The sequence below is a fragment of the Vanacampus margaritifer genome, chromosome 6 (genome assembly GCF_051991255.1).
Source record: "Vanacampus margaritifer isolate UIUO_Vmar chromosome 6, RoL_Vmar_1.0, whole genome shotgun sequence".
Taxonomy (NCBI): domain Eukaryota; kingdom Metazoa; phylum Chordata; class Actinopteri; order Syngnathiformes; family Syngnathidae; genus Vanacampus; species Vanacampus margaritifer.
In genome coordinates this window covers 10,406,112-10,428,548 of record NC_135437.1, presented here as the reverse complement: position 1 = coordinate 10,428,548, position 22,437 = coordinate 10,406,112, and the positions used below count along the sequence as shown (strand labels likewise).

At 37.8% G+C, this 22,437-nt stretch overlaps 1 protein-coding gene across 2 annotated transcripts in view; it reads left to right on the top strand.

The window, feature by feature from the left end:
* The window catches only part of LOC144053145 (tumor protein p53-inducible protein 11-like), a 34,890-nt gene extending 14,533 nt beyond the window's left edge, over positions 1-20,357 (top strand). The window contains exons 3-8 of one of the 2 annotated variants that reach the window (XM_077567260.1): positions 3,182-3,321; positions 11,207-11,265; positions 11,485-11,533; positions 11,820-11,916; positions 16,553-16,654; positions 17,492-20,357. In XM_077567260.1, the coding sequence (XP_077423386.1) occupies positions 3,193-3,321; positions 11,207-11,265; positions 11,485-11,533; positions 11,820-11,916; positions 16,553-16,654; positions 17,492-17,625 (570 nt within the window). In that variant the 5' untranslated portion in view covers positions 3,182-3,192 and the 3' untranslated portion in view covers positions 17,626-20,357. Of the gene's footprint in view, positions 1-3,181; positions 3,322-5,446; positions 5,723-11,206; positions 11,266-11,484; positions 11,534-11,819; positions 11,917-16,552; positions 16,655-17,491 lie in introns of those variants that run through there. The other variant, XM_077567261.1, reaches the window with a different exon arrangement.
* Positions 20,358-22,437: the final 2,080 nt, after the last annotated feature.

Sequence of the window (22,437 nt, the reverse complement as noted above, 5' to 3'; positions counted from 1 at the left end):
GAACAGGCTGGCTCATGCTGCGCCACATAACCAAGTCAATGGGTCTTGACGCTATAAAGACTTAAGTGTTTGGTCCAAATGGGGAGGTTCTCCACTGTTACTCCTCTGTGGACTGTTTTAGTTTGCGTTTTCTTTATGCCCCGAGCAAGACATTCTAATGAAATGTTGTCATTACCACAATGAGGTACTACAGCAAGTTGGGTAATTAATTGTGAAAGGCGTAACAAATATAAATAAAAAAAAATGCACTGCATTGATGTAACATACTGGTGACCATTACAGGGTATGCACGCAGACTCTGAGGTTGACTGGATAAGTGGCAGAAAATGTATTTTGCGTCCTTTTGGCTCATGATTTTGTCATTCAGAGAGCTTGCCTCCATGCAATTCCGCTCTGAATGTATAAGTTAGGAAGGAATCCACTGTTGTCAAGCTTTTTCTGGAGTGACAGCTCTCTGAGTAGACTAGCAAATGGAATCCCTCAATGTCCATGTTTTAAGCACACCTACATCACTTGTTTGTTTGTTTTTTTATTGCCAAATTTGTACATTTGTCTTTTTTTGTCATTCATCTTATTTAGTGTGTGTGTGTGTGTGTTGTGTGTGTGTGTGTGTGTGTGTAGACTATAGAGAGACATGTAGAGCGATGGATGTGCATATGTTAGGGATGTTCCGATCAGGGTCTTATGCCGCCGATTCCGTTACGGATCATCCCTGAGTGAGATTGGCTAATACTAATTCCAATAGCAAGCACAATGATTAGCTGCACATTTTTTTAATTTTCGAGCTGCTCACTGACCATTATTTCAGTAATTAATTAATCTGTCAATAATTGTTTTTGATTAATCGATCAATCATTTTTTTATCATTATATCCAACTTTCCGTCCCTTCATTATGCAAAAGCAAGATTTTATTTCATTTAAATTGACAGTGGAGAAAATGAATAGTTTTGATTCAGTTACTGGTTTGATCTACAAGGTTGCGGGAAAGTGGGCGGGGACACTATACTGCTCACAGGCTTGTCTCTAGTTGGCTACAGGTTGCAAATTATTATTTTTGTGATTGGCAATGCAAGGCATTGATCAATATATGCAATCACATACTTTTCCACAGAAATTGTTCACGATCAGCCGATCGATCGTAGCACCTTTTAATGTGCAAATATTAAAAGCTAGAAAGATGGTATATACAGTATAATGTTTATTTATATACACTGTACATACACTATTTGGTGAAAAAAAAGGGGTGTTTAATTTTCTGTATTTTTCAACCATACAAGTGTTTTTCAATAATTGCTCCTGATAAAGGTACTTGAGTCTCTGAGCCATTTTCAACAGTAAAAAGTTAATATTTTGTCCAGAATTAATTTGATAACTTCATTATTTTTCATGTACCATTAATACCTTTAAAGAAAAATCAAAAATTTCCACTTGCTGTCGACTGAAAATGACATAGGAAATAGGTAAAGACCAATCATGGCACACCTATTTTTTGGGTTTGGTCAGCAAACTGAACCATAATTGGTCGTTACCTGTTACCTCAGCACAGGTGAGGTCATCCTCATTCGACAGCAAGTGGAAAAATTATTTTTCAAAGGTATTCATTGTTCATGACAAATAATGAAGTTATCACATTAATTATAGACAAGATATTATCTTCTTACTGTTGAAAATGTCTCAATGAGTCAAGTATTGCTTTGAACGCCCCCCAAGGATTTTCTTTGTGGAGCTGTCATTTCATTCTTTACAGGCTGTTCAGAGCATGTGGGCTTTGTGGAGATGATCATTATTGGGTCGATGATGATGTCTCTTGTTTTGACTAGTGCTTGTCCATGTTGTGTCCTCAGGCAATGGTCATTAGCGCGAATCAGTTGCCCCTCTGCAATTTGCCTGTGACCGTTTTTATTCATAGGAGTTGACAAACTTATAATTACTGAACAACATGCATTTAAAGCCTTCTTTAGTAAAGCTTTGTACATTGTGCCAAAGCGCTTGAATCGGATTTTATCTTTCAATAAAATTTTCCTCCTTCCAAGTGAGACATTGTGGATTTCGATTTGCCATGTTAAGGTTATTGTGTCATAAAGTCAAGATGAATACCAACAGTCATTCACAACCTGTACTTTCATTTGTCGGTCGGCAGACCAACAAAGTAACAGTCACTTGCGTCGCAGTTGAGTTAAGACGATATCAGATATCTGTCTTTATCTTCTAGACCAGGAGTGTCAAATACATTTTTGTTGCAGGCCACATCATACTTATGGTTTCCTTCACAGGGCCGTTATGACTGTGAATCCAAATAAATGTATGATTTTACATACTGTATATCCTAACAAATTGATGAACAATTACATTTGAAATCAGAGGTCAGTAAAAAGCCTTTGTTTGAATATTATTACATTTCTTTTAGAGCGGGGATTGGTAACAAAAAGCTTGCAATATCTCAATATTTTTAAAAGTGAAGACAATTTGAATGTTGATATTTAGCAAGAAACATGAAGATATAGGGCTTGGGAAATAAATGTAATTAATTTGTCATTTTAAAGTTTGAACCGTCAAATCAAGGTGCATATAAATATAGTAACTACAGTCTTCTTATATCCAAATGTTACTGTGAGTTGTAATTTTGCACAAGTGGCATGGGTGGTTTACAAGAGGTGTTTAGTTACAAACTAAATTGTGGCTTTTAAGCAAGTTAGCTAATTATTGCTATAGCTAAGTTGCACAAGCTATGAATAGCTATTTTTTTCCCCCCTACAAGCTAGAAATGTTAAGTTTATGTTAAAAGTGATTTTAAATCAATATCCATCTTGTGTGAACATTTTGCACAGGATACATTTTCGAATAAACGAAACATTTATATAAACGTTGGGTTTATTACTTTGATTAAAATTGTAATCGTCCAGAATTTTTTGGTCATATCGCCGAGCCCGAAGTTGATGCACATAATTTGCTATCGCGGGCCATGTAAAATGATGTGGCGAGTTAGATCTGGCTCCCGGGCCTTGAGTTTGATACAGAGTTTGTGCTCTAGGCCGATCTTATGTAATTCACTTTCTGATTTATCCTTTTTAATTCCACAAGGGGTCGTTCCACATTTTATAGGAATCATTTAAGAATAAAATAGAAATCCCCCAAAAGTGTTTTTTTTTTTTTAAACATTATTTTCTATTTTCTTGCCAGGTGTGTGGATCATGGCTTCTAAACCCCACCCTCCTCTGATGAAGAAGCACAGTCAGACCGACTTGATAAGCCGCCTGAAAAGCCGGAAGATTCTCGGAGTTGGAGGCGAGGATGACGACGGCGAAGTTCACCGATCAAAGGTCAGATTAAATTCCAATCGTGGGTTGTGCAAAAGGCAAATTGTAGCTGGTGTAAACCATGTGAAACACATGCTTCGTCGTTACTGTAATGGCTATTTTGAGAGCAATGTGTATAACACAGTCTTTGGATCCGCTTTTCAAGCCACACCAATCTGCTATTTGGTGTCCTATTCTGTGCATTTGCTTTTTGGACTGTGCATTCCGATAAGAATTCATGCGTGCTTGTGCTAATAGACAGTGATGCGTATCCAAAGCATTCATTTTCCAAAACAATGTGACCAAGTTGGCCTTATAAGACCCATTCAACATTTTTGATCATTTTGAGATTATAGTTGAATGTTGAAAATGAAATCAGTAGTAAGGACCCTCACAAACATGAGGAGGCCAAATCAGACATCTGCTATGTACATCCAGTTACACATCATCCAATCTGTTAATGCTTGACAGTCCATGCTAATGAACTGAGCCTCGCGGTCGGTGTTATGGAGTGTAATGATTTCGTGGTAATCCGGTATTAGCCGCACTTAAACCACTGTGGTTTTACGTATGTAAATTGTGTTAATTCCCTGTTTAAATCAGACATTCACACTGGTTTAGAATTTTAATTGTGGTTCATAATGTGAGGTGATGAGGAGAAAATGTGGATGGGAAGTCTGAATCCATGCGGCTTTGTAAACAAAGGAGGGAAGTGTTTCTCTTGTGCCTCACTTGTTGCCTCTTCCTGCCGAGATAGGAATACTATTGCTGTTAACTATCACACCAGTTAGATAGACGCATTCTATTTATGTTAGACATATTGGCTGTGTTTCACTGCCAGCTTCTTAACGCAATGGTCGCTCTTTCAATGCTCTGACAAGACCTCCACAAACGCCTACCACTTCATTATCTGTCTAAATGCAGAGCAGCCTCGTATAGATTCTGTTTGACGTGGACATTTTTCATTCTCTGTTTACTGCTTGTATCGGACGCAGTGATGAATGGTGAAAAAAACACTGCAGCTGTGATTAAGCGTCTCTCCTCAAATGCCACGCTAGTTCTTCATTTCCTGTTTCTCCCTTTGCCCCCCCCCCCCAAGTCAATCCTTTGCCATCAGTTGCTGCAAAGCTCGCTTTGGGTATTTTTCCATGCACAAATATTCCTGTGTTTCTGTCAGACAGCCCCCTGGAACCACAAGAAAGCGTATTCATGATGTCACGTGATCACAGCTGGCACAGATGGATTCATTATGTATGGTCTATGCAGAGCTGTGCAATATAACGATAATGTACTGTAGTGTTAATTTTATCATGCATTTTAAAATTTAGTCTAATGCTGCCTTCATGTGGTATCGAAATGATGGGAAATGCCACATGTGGAATAAAAAATTGCACGTGAACGCCCCCTCATGTCGTATTTTCTACTGGACAACTGGGAATTTATTTTGATACCTGAGTTTCAGAGTTGAGTGAACTATTCAAGTTTCAACATGGCGGAGAGCGCATAAGAATTTGTGAGTGGCAAGAAATATTAGCACCTATAATTTCCGCTAGCACAGCAGGTTGTTTTAGAATCCACACAATTACGTAGTTTACAAAATTTTGCTATAACAACAAAATCACATGAACAGAACTCGGTCGTAATTAGGAGTTTCCGAGTGGTAAGGTCCGTCTTTCCCATAGCGCGTGAAAGCAGGGTCAGTTTTAGTCCAGTTTCAATCGCGCTTGTTAGTTTTGATCACATTTAGTCAACCTCATCCCATTTTTTATTTAGTCAAGTTTAAGATGAAATTGAAGTTGAGTGTTTTAGTCCAATTTTTTTTTTCATTCATCTAGTTTTCAGCAACAATAACTCAACATTTTAGTCTAGTTTTAATCAGGGCAATGATTTTACCCTTTTACAGATTTTGTTATCAGATAATATTGAACATTTCAATCTGAAATATAATCATTTCAGAAAATATTTTCTCTCATTTTTGTTTTGATGAGAAACACAATTGTAATAAAAACGTCCACATATGTAACATGTTCTGATAAAATTAGCATTTTATTTCAAACATTATGGTTCAAAGACAGACACTTGCCTTTATGTTTTATGTTAACTAGTGACCTTTTGCACGTGACGTCACAGCCCTCATGGGACCGCCCCTTCCGGGACGCTGGACGGCAAAAGAGCCACTTGCCTGTATTGTAACCATTGAATCTCGTACAGCGTAAACTCCTTTATCTCATCGATTATCTTATAAAACGGTCATATCTTGCTGTGCGGTCGGTTGTACAGACAGACAAAGGAGTAAACCAAATGTTGCTTTTTATCGCATACCTACTAATGAAGACAAACAATGTCGATTGATAGCAGCAATCAACAGAAAGGACTGGCAGCCCATAAAGTATTCAAGGATTTGCAGCGATCATTTTTTTGCGAGGTTAGTGGATAAATGTTGTAATTTGTAGATAAATGTTCATACATTTTACTAGTAAACGTACACGCTAACAAAGATTGTAACAGAGGTGTCGAATTGCGTGTTTCAAATCACATTAACAAGCCAGATTGTTAGCATCCACTCCAACTGCACGAGTACACGCACCTTAGTTTTAAAACTTTAAAACTATTATGTGCATTTGACAGTTTAATAATGGGGGATTTCGTCTTTGTGCTTGGAGTTTTTCACTCTGGAGCCAGAGTCATATTCATGAAATGACTGCATCGCTTGCCACTGTTCCATGCTAGTAAACATAGTAACATAACATCATCACAGCGGTTCAATATAGAACAGACGATTTAAAAAATAAGTCAGTTAGCATGATAAACAAGTTTTACCTTTGCATTACGAGGTATATTGTCCCCCAGCGTGAGCGTAGCATCTCGTCCCAGCAACAAGCTTTTAAATCAGCCCCGATGTAAGGAGAAGAGACGGCATTGACTACATAATGATATAGGTCGTGCGCTGTGAATTCCGGCAAAGTCGGCGATTTGATTAAAAACAGCAGGCAACAGAAGGTAAAGGGCTGTTTTCAAATTAGCGATCTCCAACTTAGGTAAATATCGCGCTCTATGAGTCCCGAGTAAATGTGCAACTTCGACTGACAGGCGACCTTCGATTGAAGTACAGACGCTCCCCAACTTACGAACGAGTTACGTTCCGAGCGATCGTTCGTAAGGTGAATTTGTTCGTAAGTTGCTTCAGTGCTATATTTTGTATTATAATTTATGTTTAAAGAGAATACGTACAGTACTGTACTACGTATGTTAGAGAGAGAGAGAGACACACACACACACAGTATGTACATGTACGTAATAAAATAAATAAAATGAAGTTTAACTTACTTTTGGAAGATGTACTCGATGCTTAAGGATTTGATGGAGGAGGAAGAGGAGGATTTTATATCATGAGAGGTTCTTCGTCATCGCTGGAATGGACTTCAAAAGTTACTTCCCCCTCCGTAACTTCAATGTAGGAAGAAGTTGAGGGTCGCGGAGAAGAAGATGAGGGTTGATGAGTATCTTCCTTGGAGGATTTACTAGAAACTGGCCGAAAGAAGCGATCGAACTACGATTGCACAGTTTTCTTCTTTTTTCATCATAAATGATGCGGTAGCACTGTATGGCATCATTCAATTGATTTGCAACCTTTGTGCAACGTTCAATATTTGGGTCTTGCTGCTCGAAGAGTGCGATGGCTTTATCTATGAGCGACAGGCGTTTCTTCTTCTTCCTCCTCCTCGACATGTTGCTGAGCCTCCAATGCTGGGTGAGCTCTCACAGCGCCAAGCGTCAGTATTAGCGGCGGAAAGAAGCACTACAGTACTCGGAAAAAGGTGCGCAATAAAAAATCGAACTTACAGCATCTCTTTCCGAACATTTTTTGACATGCGCGCAGACATGTTCGTATGTACCGTTGTTCGTAACTCGAATGTTCGTAAGTAGGGGAGCGTCTGTAATAGATTCCATGGCTTTATGGGCAATAATAAGTTTTAATTTGTAAAATAACAGTCGCTAAGTCGCTGCGGGTCACGTCCACTTCCATTCAACAATCATTTCCTTCCGCCGTCCGTCATAGGGCAGGTTTGATTCTCTGAAAGCCACTTTTTTTCCATTCTTCTTGAGATCGTCCAGATCTCTTCTGTTAAGGGTTTTGTCAAGCAAAAATAATTGATAGCAATTTTGTTGAAAGCACTCATTGATGGAAAATGTTTTAGCTTTCTGCCTTGCTGCTTTTCACGCCCCAGTGTATTTTTTTTATCTTTATGATACTGATGCTCTGACCACAACACAACAGCAGTTTGGAGTGAGAAGAAACCACTGGTGTTGGAGATTCTTCGGCTTTGGGCAAAGCAGTTCAACTTTACAAACAATCCAGGGTTGCTTTCATGATTTAAGGCTTGAGGGTCTTTTCATGCACATCATCAGTGTTGTACAACTTTGTGCAAATGTTGGCCAGTTCTCCAGATATTCTGACCAGTTGTCTGATTACTTCAATCTGGAACCAGATCCAAAAAATGCATCTATCTATCCATTTTCTTAAACCACTCATCCTGTTTCGGGTCTATAGGAACTGCAGCTCAGCTGATTTGGTGTGGAAATTGGAAAGCACGCTCCACCCCACACGCTACATTGCCAGTCAATCACAGGGCACATAGAGACAAGCAACTATTCACACATACACACAGTCATTGAGTGGGGAGCTGGACAGAAGTCGGGCAAATGAATCACCACGCATTACGGGGCTACACACCAACTTTCCACCTGGTCGCACTGGTGGGACCAATTGAGAAAGTTGATTAGTTTGGTTGTGTCTTATTTTTGGTGGAGCGGTACATTAATGCCAAGTAAGCTGATGAATTGTTGTCTTAAATACTATTTCATATTAAGGGTAAAAAAATGACAGTGACTTGAGTTATTTGCAAAAAACACAATTTTAACATGAATAGGAACTTTCCAACAAAAAATGGCTGACAACACGGGTGACTTTATTTAATTTAAAAAAAGGACATAACAAATGCATACATTACATTTTTTGTTTTTTCATTGAATAAATGATATACTTTCTTAATCAACAGCAGCATAACCTTCAATCCAATATTGCAAACACACAATTTATTTATTTATTTATTTTAGTCCAGTCAAAGTTAAAGCGTAAAAAAAATATCGCATTAATCATGTATTAACGCAGATTTATCACACACTTAATTTTGACCGCAGATGATTTGTTGAGAGCGGATGCTTATGTTAACGGTAGCGCAGAATGTGTTTGAGCAATAAACATAACTCCATGCATTAAAGTAAAGTGTTTAATAAATGTATGCATGCATATGACGTTCAGAATGGGTTTTTTTCATGTCAAAATATTGGGGTAATTTTTTTTTTTCATTTTACATTTATGCCAGTAATTTATATAACTGATTAGAAGAGGATGAGATGAGAGCGTGCAGTGGGTCCAAAAATGTCAAAGACGTCCTCGTAACATTAAATGTCGAAAGAATTAACATGTAACAGGTGCTCTTTAAATTTGCCGGCCATAAAATGTTGGCAAAAAAAAAAAAGTTTAATTAAGTAATTAATCGTGATTAAGCAAAATTCTAAGATGTAATTGAGCTGATTTAAAAAATGTAATCGTTTGACAGCTCTAATTGATTCATTTATTTATGCTTTCGCGAGGTTGCCATTTGGATTATAAATGCTCATGCATGCAGCGCGTTTGTCGATGGGGAAGCGCAGCATGTTGACGTCCTGAAATGTTTTGGGACTGGAACAGTGCGCACATCTGCGGCCGCGTGCAAGTCCACAGAGGACAGTGTGCACACAATGCGGAGACCGGAAGATTTTTAATCTCCGTTACAAGTGCCGGTGTTGAGGTGCGAATTAAAACGTATGCAGTCTCAAGCCCTGCTTTGCAAGCTACTCCTAAGAATTGGATGACACAGAACGTGGCTGTAAATCAACTTTATACAAATAAAACTGCATGCTGATTTTACACAGTTTACTTTTTCTTTTCTTTTTTCTTCAGTATTTTGTAATTTGAGAGTTTTCCCATTTGCTCCCATTTTTTGTGGAAAACCACGATTTAGAGTTAAAAAAATAATAATCTTTTTTTTCTCTGATGCATTTGGGCATCAGTTATATGCAGAATTTTGTCATTGCCACGGTTTTTAGACATGATATTTGTTTGTGCCTGATAATACAGACTTGAAAATCCAGTGATGTAAAACATGCCCCAAATATGACTTGGCAATTGCCAGTTGAGCATTGTTTTAATGGAATACTACTTTGTATCCGACTCCAAAAGGCACAACTTTTAATCTGTCATAACTGCCCCCTGCAAGCATCTTTCAGTTTTCAGGAATATAAATTAAGCATTGTTTGGTAGCAAGCGCTGCCTAGATGAAGTTAATTTGCAGCAAACAATTTGTCTCCTGGGATTTACTTGGCGGCTGCTTACTCATCCGGAATTCACAAGATGATGATGTTATGACACATCCCCTCTTAATCTTCGGGCTCTGATTAAGGAGTTGAAGACATTCACAGTCGCTAATTAACATCATAAGAGCACTTTCTGTCAGTCGTCCGCCTCGCTCTCATTTTGTCTGCTTGTTTTGTAAAACTGTTTATTAATGGCAGCTTACTAATAGCCATGAGCTACACCATGGGCGTCACTAGGTTTCATGGAAAAGGGGGGGGGGGGGGCTCGGTCCTCGAGCGCTGGAGTCCTGCAGGTTTGGGATGTTTCCCTTCTCCAACACAGCTGATATATGATCAGCTCATCAGCAAGCTCTGCATAAGCCTGATAATGATCCTGTTGATTGGAATCAGCTTGTGCTTGAAGAGGGAAAACCTCGAAAACCTGCAGGACGCCGGCCCACGAGGACCGAGTTTGCCCGCTCCTCCCCTAGGACGGATATAAAAGGAATACAATAAAAGTTAAAGTCATCATTAGACTTGAAGTGTTATTTTCGTCAGTGTTTTAATATTGTACACAGACACATTTTTTATAAAATTAACCCAAAATATATATATGTACACATTGTCTACATGGTACAAAAAACTGTATGCAAAAAAAAAAAAGGTAATTGTGTTGTCATAAAGTGAGGGTTTTTTTTTTCATTTTCAGTTAAGATGCATTGAATTAATTATTAGAGAGCCAAATGACACAAATTTGTCTCAAAGCACAGTTACTGTTTGCTCCCAAATACTTTTGAAGTTACATGTTACATTTTGGTGCATATGTGACTAGAAGGAAAATATTACTCAATGACTTCTAAATTAAATATGAAACTAATATTAAAGTGTGAATATTTGTTATTTCAGGTTAAAAAATTATGATTGAGATATTTCAAAGTTTTTAACCTCAAATTATTTTTAAGTTTTATTTATTAATTTTAGTCCTCTAAAATGTAAACGTTTGTTTCCGTATTTTGTGGGTGTCTTTAGCTCATTTTGTTTTTGCTTTAAAATATTGTACCTTTCATTATGTAAAGCAGACCAAGTTTTCTTGTGTATGCCGTGCAATAGCTGCCTGCCTTAAATTTATTTTAAATATCAACACTTTTTGTTCATTACTCTCAAGTTAAATGAAATGATGCACCTTGACCGACGCGTTTCAAATTCATATATATATCAATATTAAATCCATATTGAGTTTTATATGATTTTTAGACTCTCTCTCTCTCTACACTCACGTCTCCAGTATGTATCGCTCCACACTTGCTCTCTCTACTCATCGTGCTGTTTCCTACAATTCAACATAGGTGGAGGATTAGTATTGTCAATTATATTGTTATCATCATTCACTAATTATTCGCTACTCGGTGAATAACTATACTTTAGATATTAAGCTATTAAAGTTTCACTAGTACTGTAATTGCTAATTGTCCGTGGTCCTAACTCATTTCTTCCCTCTTCTGTGTTACAGATCAGTCAGATGCTGGGAAATGAGATGAAGTTCGCAGTTCGAGAGCCAATCGGCCTGAGGTGAGATTTCGGCTCCTCGGTAACTCAGCAGCATCTCTTATGATGCTAACTGAAAATGTAAATAAACAGTTCCCTGAGATTATCACATCTTGAAATTGATCTTTTATCATTTGCCAGATTTTTTATTTTTTTTAAAAAAAAATTTTATGCCGACACTCGGTCTAGCCCTACAGTGAAGTCCAAACAAATGCAATGTCTTTGTTATGTGTCCTCCTATAGGATGTGGTTGCTAACCTCAGCTGTGGGTTTCACTGTGATCGCCTTAATGGTAAGTGCTGCGGAAATTTAACCAGTCAGCATGCTGAGCAATCAGTCATTGTCATGTGCAACTATGAATGAATGGTCGGTTTTTCAGTTGTGTGTGCATGAAGCGTCTTGAGAAACAGTTTCGTCTTTGTCCGCTTTATTGCTTCCATGTTGAATATGGCCAGTGTTTATGGCATGTTGCACACTGGCTGTATTTTGAGGGTTCCTTTAGGAGGGAGGGGGGAGGGGGGGGGGACAATGTTCCTGTGGTGTGATCATGACATTTGTATCGCGGTTTTCCTACACAGGCCTTGGTGTTTCCCAACCATCTATATGAGGTTGTGTTTGAGGATGAACTATCTACAACCAGCCTCTCCGTTCGCCTTTATGGAGGAGCACTACTCAGTGAGTCTTGATCCGATGCAAAAACAAAAACAAAAAAAAGATAAATGCACACGGCTTTCCCACTCGGTAATCTGCAGCTGTACTTATATAAATGGAGACATGATGTTTTAATGTTCTCAACACACTGCGCTGGGTTTCTTGTGAAGTGCAGTCATAACAGCTCCATCTAAGCATTCATAATGGAGGCTGAAAAACATCCCGTAGGGTAATGGCCCAGGCTTTCTGTTTTTTTTCCCTCTAATTTCATTTATTGTGTCTTGAGTTTATCAGAGGGGCATGGAAAGGTTCCAGGAATTGTTAAAAAATAAACTTCTGTATCCTCATACATTACTTTTTTTCTGGCAGGATGATTAATGTGCTGTAGTGTGGAACCTTGCTTCACCAACATTTCAAGATTTGTGAATTCAAGAAATGTTTCCTAATGAAATGAATGGAAATAGATTTACAGTCATTTCTGGACTATAAGCCGCGCTAGCTAAATTTGGGGAATACTCAAGTTTGTTACACATACAAGCCGCACCCGACAGGTGTTTTAAGATTACCGCTATTTTCATTTCCATAATGATGGTGCTCTCGTTCTGTCTTTCCTACTGTATTTGGGCTCACTTGGTTTGTTTTGCTCTGCCTGACGCTCTTGTGCTTCCTTTATAGTGCGCCCCCTTGTGATCTGATGGATAAGCCGCACCTTTGTTTTAGCCGCAGGGTCGAATGCAAGTGAAAAACGTAGCGCCTTATAGTCCAGAAATTACTGTAATCTGTTGCAGCCAGAAAGAAGCTGTGTTTGCTTTATTTTTATTGGCGTGTAATTGACAATGGATATTGTACAAATGAAGAAATAACTGAAAAGACACTTTATTATAAAATACCGTAATTTCCACACTATAAACCACTACTTTACCCCATGCTTTGAACCCTGCGGCTTATGCGGTGTACTCATCTAGGTGTGTCAAAATTTGTGTGTTAATTTTGAATTAATTCATTTATAAAGTTCCTTTAATACCACTAATTTTTTGATAAATGACCACGCCTTACTTGGAAAGTCTGTACTGGGGGAATTCCAGTTGCAATGCAGCAGATATGTCCACGTCAAAATTGAGCAGCAATTAATTTAATAATAATGGAGATATTTGTGGAGACTGGGATCAAGTAGTATTTTACAATTTTAAAAATGTGCAGAATTTCACAAGTTACTTCATGTTGAAGATTATATAGCTCTTAATATAAAAAGAAAATTCACTGAGCTGTCACCAACGTCTTACAAATGCAATTATGCCATCTAGTGGCAGAAAAAAATGACTAACACAAATCAATATCACACTCGTTTTTTTTTACAGTACATCTTTTTAATTTTAACTCAATTTTGGCAATTATTGTGAAATTACTGTATCAATGACTAAAAAGTTTAGCCATATTTCTATTAGTTTAAAAAAAAATCACTTTGATGTTAACAAGAGTATGAAACTTAGAAAAAAACATGATTTATTGTACATTTAGAACAGATATAAAATTTGCGATTAGTCATGAGTTAACTATTGAAGTCATGCGATTAATTACGATGAAAGAATTTAATCTCATGCGATTAATTACGATAAAAAAAAATTAATCCCCTGACACGCCTATTTTTTACCAACAAGCTTCATGCCGTGAATATATTTACTGATTGATAGTCTCGTCACACTAACCAGTGAAATTACCGAACACGTTACAGTGGACGAATGAAACTTTCAGAATCCGAGTTTGTACTGAATCTTCATCTCAGTCATTTGCGTAATTCCGTGGCGGCCTTGAATGCCGCAAATTTTTACCATAAACTGGCCACATGTGTCAAGGGAAGAATTAAAGTGAACAGTCGCACAGTGGTGACATACTGTATGGAGTCGTGACCTGGTTACAAGGGGATGTTGACTGAGAATTTAGTTGAACCAGTCATCTGAGAGTTGTCGCCTAGAAAAGATTAAAAAGCTCCACGCAACTTTTTTTTTTTACTTCACACATGAAATATATATATATTTTTTTTAAGTACAGAATACAACTGAATTTAATAATTCTCAACAGGAATTCAAGCCACAAATCCACTTCAGAAGTTGGCAATTTGTCAAACAAGGGATTGGAAAGCGAGACCACCCTAGCTGTAACACCCTTATACCTTCAAATGGATCCCACCCATTTGAATTCAAGCATTGCAATCAACAGAGGACAAGCCATGTTGTGGGCCAATTATGGCTTTGCTGCTTCCTTTGACAGAAATTCTATTGGCAATGCATAACGTTTACTGTAATAGCTGGAATTTGAGTAAAAGGCCCTCAGGCAAGCCTGTGAGTCAGTCACTTTATGATTGCACGGTTAGTGCTGTCTTATTGACAGCATGCATGACCTGTTGAAGACCGAGCAGGTTGGCCTTGATGAGGGAAACGCTTGAGAAATACTTGACGTGCCAGAGAGACTTACATTTTATGATGCTTTACTCTGTGCGACTTGCATGATCAACTTCAAACACGAAGGTTAAGACGCTAATAATTGAATTCAGGAGGGCAGACGTGACAGCCAGCATGTGGGCAAGGGCTTCACGCTGGTGTTTCCACTTTCGAGTGCCTCGTTGTCACAGCGAGGAAAATCCCTGCCCTGTGATGGCCTGATGGGATTTATTCCAGGCACCAGAGAGTTTAAGTGGTTTTATTTTCAGGGCTCAAATGTGTAGTTATGACAAAATAGAAGTGCTATTTAATTGACACTTGAGCAGGATGTGGATTTTTTTTATTTTTTATTTTATCATTCAAATTTGGCAGTGTCAACAACACTCTAGCGTGCAGGGTTATTATAGTTTTGGAATTTGACTTTGTTTTAAATTTAGTTTTTTAAATTTAGTTAGTTTTAATTAGTTTTCAGGGGGGTTCTGTTAGTTTTTATTAGTTTTAGTTATTTAAAAGATGCTTTGTTTTAGTTTGTTTCAGCATTATTATTATTATTTATAATTTTTTTAATGTGTATTACTTGTGCACAATATTTAACTCATTCACTCCCAGACATTTTCACTGAAGCAACCCCCTTCTCTCCTGGCGGTTTTACTGGATTTTGACTGATTTTGCAAGGCCCACAGAATATTGTGTTCTATTGCTATGAAAACATGGAACCTACCAAAAGAAAGATGAGAGTATCTTCTTTCAGCATCGTTTTGCAGCAATTAGCATTAGAATATAGCTAGGTTTCATCATTATTCACAAACCCGTTTAAAACGGTGGGGAAAAGAGTTTGTTGCAACATGACCCTGGCTGATCTCTTATACTCTGCTGCCACCTGCTGGTCATTTTTTGTAATAACTACCAATGCTTTAAGCGACCTCTTCAAGTCAAAAGCTGCATCAAAGCCTTCTGTATGTTCTAGCTTAAAAAAAACATTAAAAAACAACAACGTATAAATCCATTTTTGGGTTTGAATGAGCTAAAACCCACCATGGTAAATTTAGAAAAGTAACGCATTTCTTACCTAATGTTGCATTTGAGCTGAGTTAAATGGAAAAAGCAGGCAAACCGAGTCATGGAGACAAAAGTCAAGCATGAAAATTGTTGCCTAGGTGTGACAACATCTGGAGGTGCTTTTCTATTGGCTGCTGCTAGATGACATCACTTCTGTGACGCACTTTGTTTCGAACGTATTTATTCCGGTTAATATAAAAATAAATCTAATTAAAATCTCATGAAAATCATCCCCAAAGGCTCATGCATTAAATTAATTACCAGAGACTAAAACAAAGGACATTTTTGCTATAATTATAGTTTCTGTTATTTTTCTCTCTTTTTTTAAGCATTTTCGTTTTTGTTTTATTTTAACAAATTAGTTTTTTTTATTTTAGTTTAAGATTTTTTTGGGGTGGTGTCAGATTTAGAAGACATTTATTTTTTACAAACACCCCTAATTCACCTGCACTCCCAAAAAAATAATCTAAATATTGGCACAATTGATGAATGTAATATTTGCATTTCAATTGTTGCATCAAGTACTTAACTCATTCCATCATTTCCGTTTCTATTCTAACCTCCATCGTGCGCTGTAGCGGTGTCACATTTGAACCAAGCAACAAAAATAAAGCGTGAACAACTAAACATGGTGCCTCGCACAATGGAGACACGAAGCATGGCAGTGCAGAAGATGTGACTGAGCCAGCTAACATGGGCAATAAGAGACAATCTTTTTCTCCTTTGTTGAATGTCAACAGGCCTTTGGGGATTATCAAAGGGGAGGGGGCTGATTTCTTTCTAGATAAGAAGCAGCAAAGGGTTTGAAGGACGGGTCTCATCAGCAAAAGCAGCCAGCCGCTATCTGGCAGCGAGACGATACAGTCCATCAGCCACCCCCAACTTTCAGCCCACCCTTGCTAGTTTCCGTCGCATGTCTGTCTGTGTGCAGGCTGGGAGTGACACGCAGGGAAATTAACTGGAAGAATGGCAGCGGAGAACATGAAATGGAACACAAGCTTTTATCGAAATCAATAAGTCAAAGCACTTAACCGAATCAATAATAGAGCAATTATATTGTCACGTGTACACAATGTGACAGATAACTAAATGTGGGGATTTTTTGTGTGTTTGTTTTGTTTATTCTACTCCTATCGTTTGCCTACGTCGGCTTGTTTGTGCAGGCTTGGCCCTCATCATGTGGAATGGCCTCTACACAGCAGAGAAGATCATCATCCAGTGGACTCTGCTGAGTGAAGCTTGCTACTTTGCAGTGCAGTTTCTTGGTATTCACCGCATTTCCCCACTCTACATTTTCTTCACCACTTCCAGCCGTTTTTATTCAAAAGATCAGCAGCGCTTATACATTTCAGCAGTCTTCACATTCATGAGCAGAAACTGCCCTCTAGTGTCCAACATGGAGAATTACAACCTCCATTTGTCAGAGCTTCAACTCAGTTAAAATGATGAGTTTGGGAGCTCGTGACATTCAAATGCTCCTACAGGCCTCGAGATAAACTCAGTCAATACATTGAATATGTTTCCTTTGTTGATTAATGACATTTGAGTTGGGTATGCTTGAAACAATACCAGCCTTCCATATAGAATAGGAGTGAGCCCCAAAAAATTCGATTCTCACAAGAATTGCAATTCTCATTTTGAGCGATTCAGAATCGATTTTATATGTCCCAAAATTGGTTCTATTTAAATGATTTCATACCGTCTTGCCCTTGTTTGCGTGTGCCTTTATTTGGCCACTTAGGGGCAGTGTGGTTCAGCGCATTCTGATACACTGTAAAGTTGTAGCCCCATTAGAGAGAAGAAGGAAAAAGTCACGATCAAATTCTGCCAATAAAAGTTGTCAGGGTAGGAAGAGCATATGCCGGTGAGTAATGTTAAGATGCTTCTCAAAGCATTCCTGAAGCATTCAGTATGAATAGCCATTCTTTTGAGAGATGCAAGTGCTGCGAGTAGCGCGCTAATTTGCGTTAGCCTTCAGTTAGCTGCGTTGGAGAAGATTCCTACCCCCAACATAGAACGTGCTAAACACTGGTGAATGTTTGCATGTCCATAGCAACTGTGCCTTTGCTATAAATAATCATGGGATGCGTTGTGGTTTTCAGTGACATCCATCACCTTAATAGAGATTGGCATGCTTCCCAACGCTGCCATACTGCTGCTTCTCAGCAGAGTCCTCTTCCTGCTGGTCACCATGGCTTACTACTACCACCTGGGCCGCAAGCCAAAGAAGATCTGAGCTGATGTGCATGCTTACACGGATGCGGGCAGTGGACTGGACAGCTGAGCGCAGATCACAAAAAGGTGGTTACAAGGTTTGGAGCTTGATTGGAGTGCTTCTCCATTCATCCAAAGGACCTAGCTTAGCGTTACCCCCAAATAGTCAACAAATAAGCACATTGAAGACTTGATAAGGAAAATAAATGCATTTCTCCTTCTGATGTGTGTGAGGTCAAAACCTCATAAATTCCTACCGAGTGTAAAAAAGATGCCTTAAATTGCATTGCATTATTTCACCTTATGTGTATTCTTTCACAATAGTTCCAAATGTAAGGTTATTGTTATTCCATTAAAAAACTGTTACTATTATTCCTTATAAAGTGGCATCTTGCCACTGCCTCCAACCTGCGCTCAAGGACCAATTATTTGTGCTGGAACCTGTTGTCCAGTTGTGTTTATTCCAACTGTGTGCGCTGCCTTGCTTAAGCATCAACAGCGCAGTCAGATTCAAATGTAGGCCTAAAAAGTCACATTTTCTCTGTTCACTTTGATAATTAGCAGAGTGGTGAACTGAACTGGGCTCACGTTGTATTTAAGTGTTCAACAAGGAAGCAAAGTGATTTTATTTGCTACCAAAGTGTTCACACCAGTAATGCTCTCTTTCGACACGCCAGGCGGATGAGCATGGAAAATGTGTCCGTTTGTGTTGAACTGGCGTCACAAGCAGTTCTTGTTTTAGAAATTTAGAGCAAACAAAACTGCTCTGGTTACTGGTTCTGGAGTAGTGTAGCACAATTTTTATATAACGCCATATCCGTAGCCTTACCTTCAAAATATAAAACGGTCACCAACACTGCATCTTACGACGGCGTATTAGGGACATAGGCACATAAATATATATATATATATATATATATATATATATATATATATATATATATATATATATATATATATATATTAGAGGATGGGGGCAATATTCAGAGAGAAAAAAATCACAAATTTGCCCCTTTATAAAGTGGCAAATTTACGATTTTATCCTCACAAATTTGCCACTTTATATAGTGGCAGATTTGCAAGAAAACAACTTATGAGAAATACACGTAGTGTACTGCTCGACTGTTTGTGCCAATACTTTTCGGTCGGGTTTACAAATAAGGAGATAGTAGCCTAATTTCTTTAGCATAGATTAACCATATGATGTTAAGCATTCGCTCTTTGAACTGTTGTGTACAACCACTGGCTAGCGACAGACGCCTCACTTTGTGATGGTCCACACCCAAACCATCAAAGATTTAAGTTAAGATGTATATTTACTTGTACATTTATGTTTCCAGAATTATTATTTACACATTCATACTATTTGGCTTTTTTTTTGTACAAGTCTCTAAATGGATGTGTCGAATCTGCTGCTCTCCGTCATTCACTAGCATTTACCAAAAGTATGCTAGCATCTGATTGGTTAGTGTTAGTCAGCTGATAGAGGATCAGGAAGTGTTGTCGCTCTAGCTGGGGTGAATAACGAGTAAACTTTAAATTTAAGAATGAATCCGTCTTCAACCTGCCTCACATGATTAGACTATAGCTACGCTACGTATAGTTCTCGTAAGTTTAAGTCGCACTCGGCATATTGCCCCCACCCTCTATAAAAAAATAATTTAAAAAATTCATACGTGGCCCTAATACGCTGTCGTAGAATCTTGACCCTTATTGGGTGTATTTTGTAAAATAAAAGTACACGTGGTGGTGTTGTGAAGCGGACATGGCACTTGTTAGCACAGTATTAGGTCAAGCTAAGGTTTTTCTCAAGTGTCATTTTGTACCTATTGAAACAACTTGTGTCTATAAATGTCATGCATGAAATAATTCAGCAGCGCGGAAATGGCTGAGATAGCGTAGCAACCAATGAACCAAACACATAAATGTGTTCAGAGTGGTGGATGTGAAGTGAACAGCTAAAAAAAACAAAAAAAACAAACATTTTTTTTAATGGTTTGGTTTGATGTACTTGGAACTTATGTGCTTTGTAACGGGTATTTAGCAATTTGACTCCTCCTACTGCATTCAGTATAATTCTACCTCCCAGTTATTTGCCATCATTCCAGTTTCGTTCAGGTTTTATTCTCAGCTCGTGCTTTTCCACAAATTAGACTCCGTCAAGTCAATGATCCAGAAATTCAACTGAAAACAAAGCTTAATTGGTGAATACACACAGAGCCAAAGTTGGTCCCTTGATCCCGGCCCAGATGGGAGAAGCGCTGAGGTCTGAGTGGATGCGGATTTGCAGTTGCCTGTTCAGTATTCAGCACACACGTGCTTGTAACTTGAGTCAGTCTTAACTCCAGATAGGGAATACTATAGTAATTATCTCTTACCAATGTTTAATTCGATACAGTTCTCCCCAGCAACAGTGTGCTGAAGCCTAGTCTGTCTTTCCTTACCAGCATGCTAAAAAAAAGGTTGGAGGAAAAAAATGGCATTTCATTTCAAATCATTTTAGCGCAGATGTGCTTTTTTAATAGGCCAACTTCACATCTATCCTCGTGGTTCACCTACATTAGTCCAACATGTCAATTGAGTGAAATATTGATAGAAATGGTTTAAGTCTGATACAGTTCATTCTGCTCTAAATTGCATCCAGTTTCAACTTGTAGCATTGTTTTCTTTTGTATATACTGTTTTGTGGATCTTGTACCTCAAATTGAATTGTTGGTTTGAAATAAAGAACCTTCTTTGTTTATTTTGAAGACATCCAAATGCATGCCATCACTTGTTTTGTTGTGCACCAAACTGGAACTCGCGCACATGTTTAACATCCGATTTGTGAGACCCCAACATCCGACGAAGGAAAAAGTTAGCAAGTTTGTGCTTGATGTTCTTGTCAGTGTTCGTACAGTCGTGGAAAACCTGCAAAAGTTATGGAAATTGAACATGCATTTTCCAGGTCCAGTTATTAGAAAAAATATTTTCTATTAAGTATAGAAAAGTCATGGAAATATCGTGTGGATATTATTTACTGGATAATATTTAGGATGAGTAAAACAAAATTGTGTAACGTTATATGTATGTGCCATTAAGATTTTAATTGACACGGATGTGCAACATCATGCGTTGTAAGGGTAGCACACAAATGTTTTTTTAAATGCAATATTTCATGTGCCATCACTACTCAAAACATTAATATTGTGTTCGTGGAGTAATTTCAACTGAATGATATGAATCAATTGAGCAGTAAATGACATCATCATTACCGGCCGGGGCTCGTTTATTTTGTGTTAAATAAATTTAGATGGTTAGATTAAATGGGTCTTGTCGAGTATTTAACAACTCTGTCTGGTTTTATTAACTTAAAAGTAGGATGGCCATGTTAAAGGTAGCACAGGTTGTTTGAGCAGTAAACATAGTTACATGCATTAAAGTAAAACATTTAATAAATGTTTGCGTATTTAGAATATTTCTTTATGTCAAAATATTGGGGTTATTTGAAATTATGCAAGTAATTAACTGATTAGAAAAAGAGGATGAGCACGTGCAGAGGAGCAAAAAATGTTGAAGGCGTCCTCATAACATTAATTTACAAAGAATAAACACATAACCGGTGCTCTTCAAATTTGGTGGGGGGGAAATAAAAATAGATTTTAAAAAAAGCCTTATTTTATTAGGTGATTAATCGTGATTAATCAAAATTCTAAGATGTGATTAATCTCATTAAAAAACAATTATCGTTTGACAGCTCTACTTAAAAGATAACATTTATGATTTTGTGTGTGTGTGTGTGTGTGTATATATATATATATTTTTTTTTTTTTTTTTTTTTGAAATTCTAAAATTAGAACTGTCAATCTTGAAATTTTGATTGATTATGATGAATTGCTTAAAGGCAACATTTTTTCCCGCCAAATTTAAAGAGCATTTTATATATTTAATATATTCTTTCTACGTTTAATGTTATGTGGACGTCTTCAATGTTTTTTTTTAACCAACTGCACACGCTCATCCTCTTTTTCTAATCAGTTAATTACTTGCCTAATTTAAAATGCAAAAAAACAAATTAAATAGTTTGACATGAACAAATATTCTGAATGTCTTCCGCAAACATTTATTAACTGTTTTTTATGCATGTAGTTATGTTTATTGCTTAAACACAACCTAAATGGTCATTACGTAACAGAAAAACAATTATTGTCACTTTGTTTAATAATTTCTCCAAAATCTATTTTTTTCTTTCAATTTTATATTTCAATTGAGTTATTGAAAATTCGTTGCTTTATTTGGTTACTTCCTATGTTCGCGTCAGTTTGAGCTTTTATTTTGAAAGAATAGGAGATATGTTGTGGTTGCTCCCGTCTCAGTGGCATCCTCATGCCCAATCTATTTTATTTTATCTCACTTGCGGAAATAAATCCTAACTCTAGATACACATCTGTGTCCTGCTCATTTTCTGCTCACCGTAACACGACGAAGCCTGGTCAGACTTACTTACCTACATTCTGTCAGTCTGTCTGTCTTTCTTAACTTTCGCTTGATGGCATACCTTTTGCCGGTGTCGCGGAGAAATCCCGAAAATGACCGATTTGTTCCGAAGAACCACGAAGCGTTGTCATAGCAACCCGTGGTGTTTCGCACAGCTCCCACTGAGGGGAAAAAGCTCCTCGTTTTTCCACGGTGAACATTTTTCCACTCGCCCAAGTGTGACAAATGATGACGACCAACATTGAATTGTTGTCGGAAGGCCTGTCAAATATCAAAGTGCAGAGGCGTCGGCATATTGAGGCACGAAGACGAGAGCGGCTGTTTGACGACAAGCTGAGGAGCATCGGAGTAAGTTTCG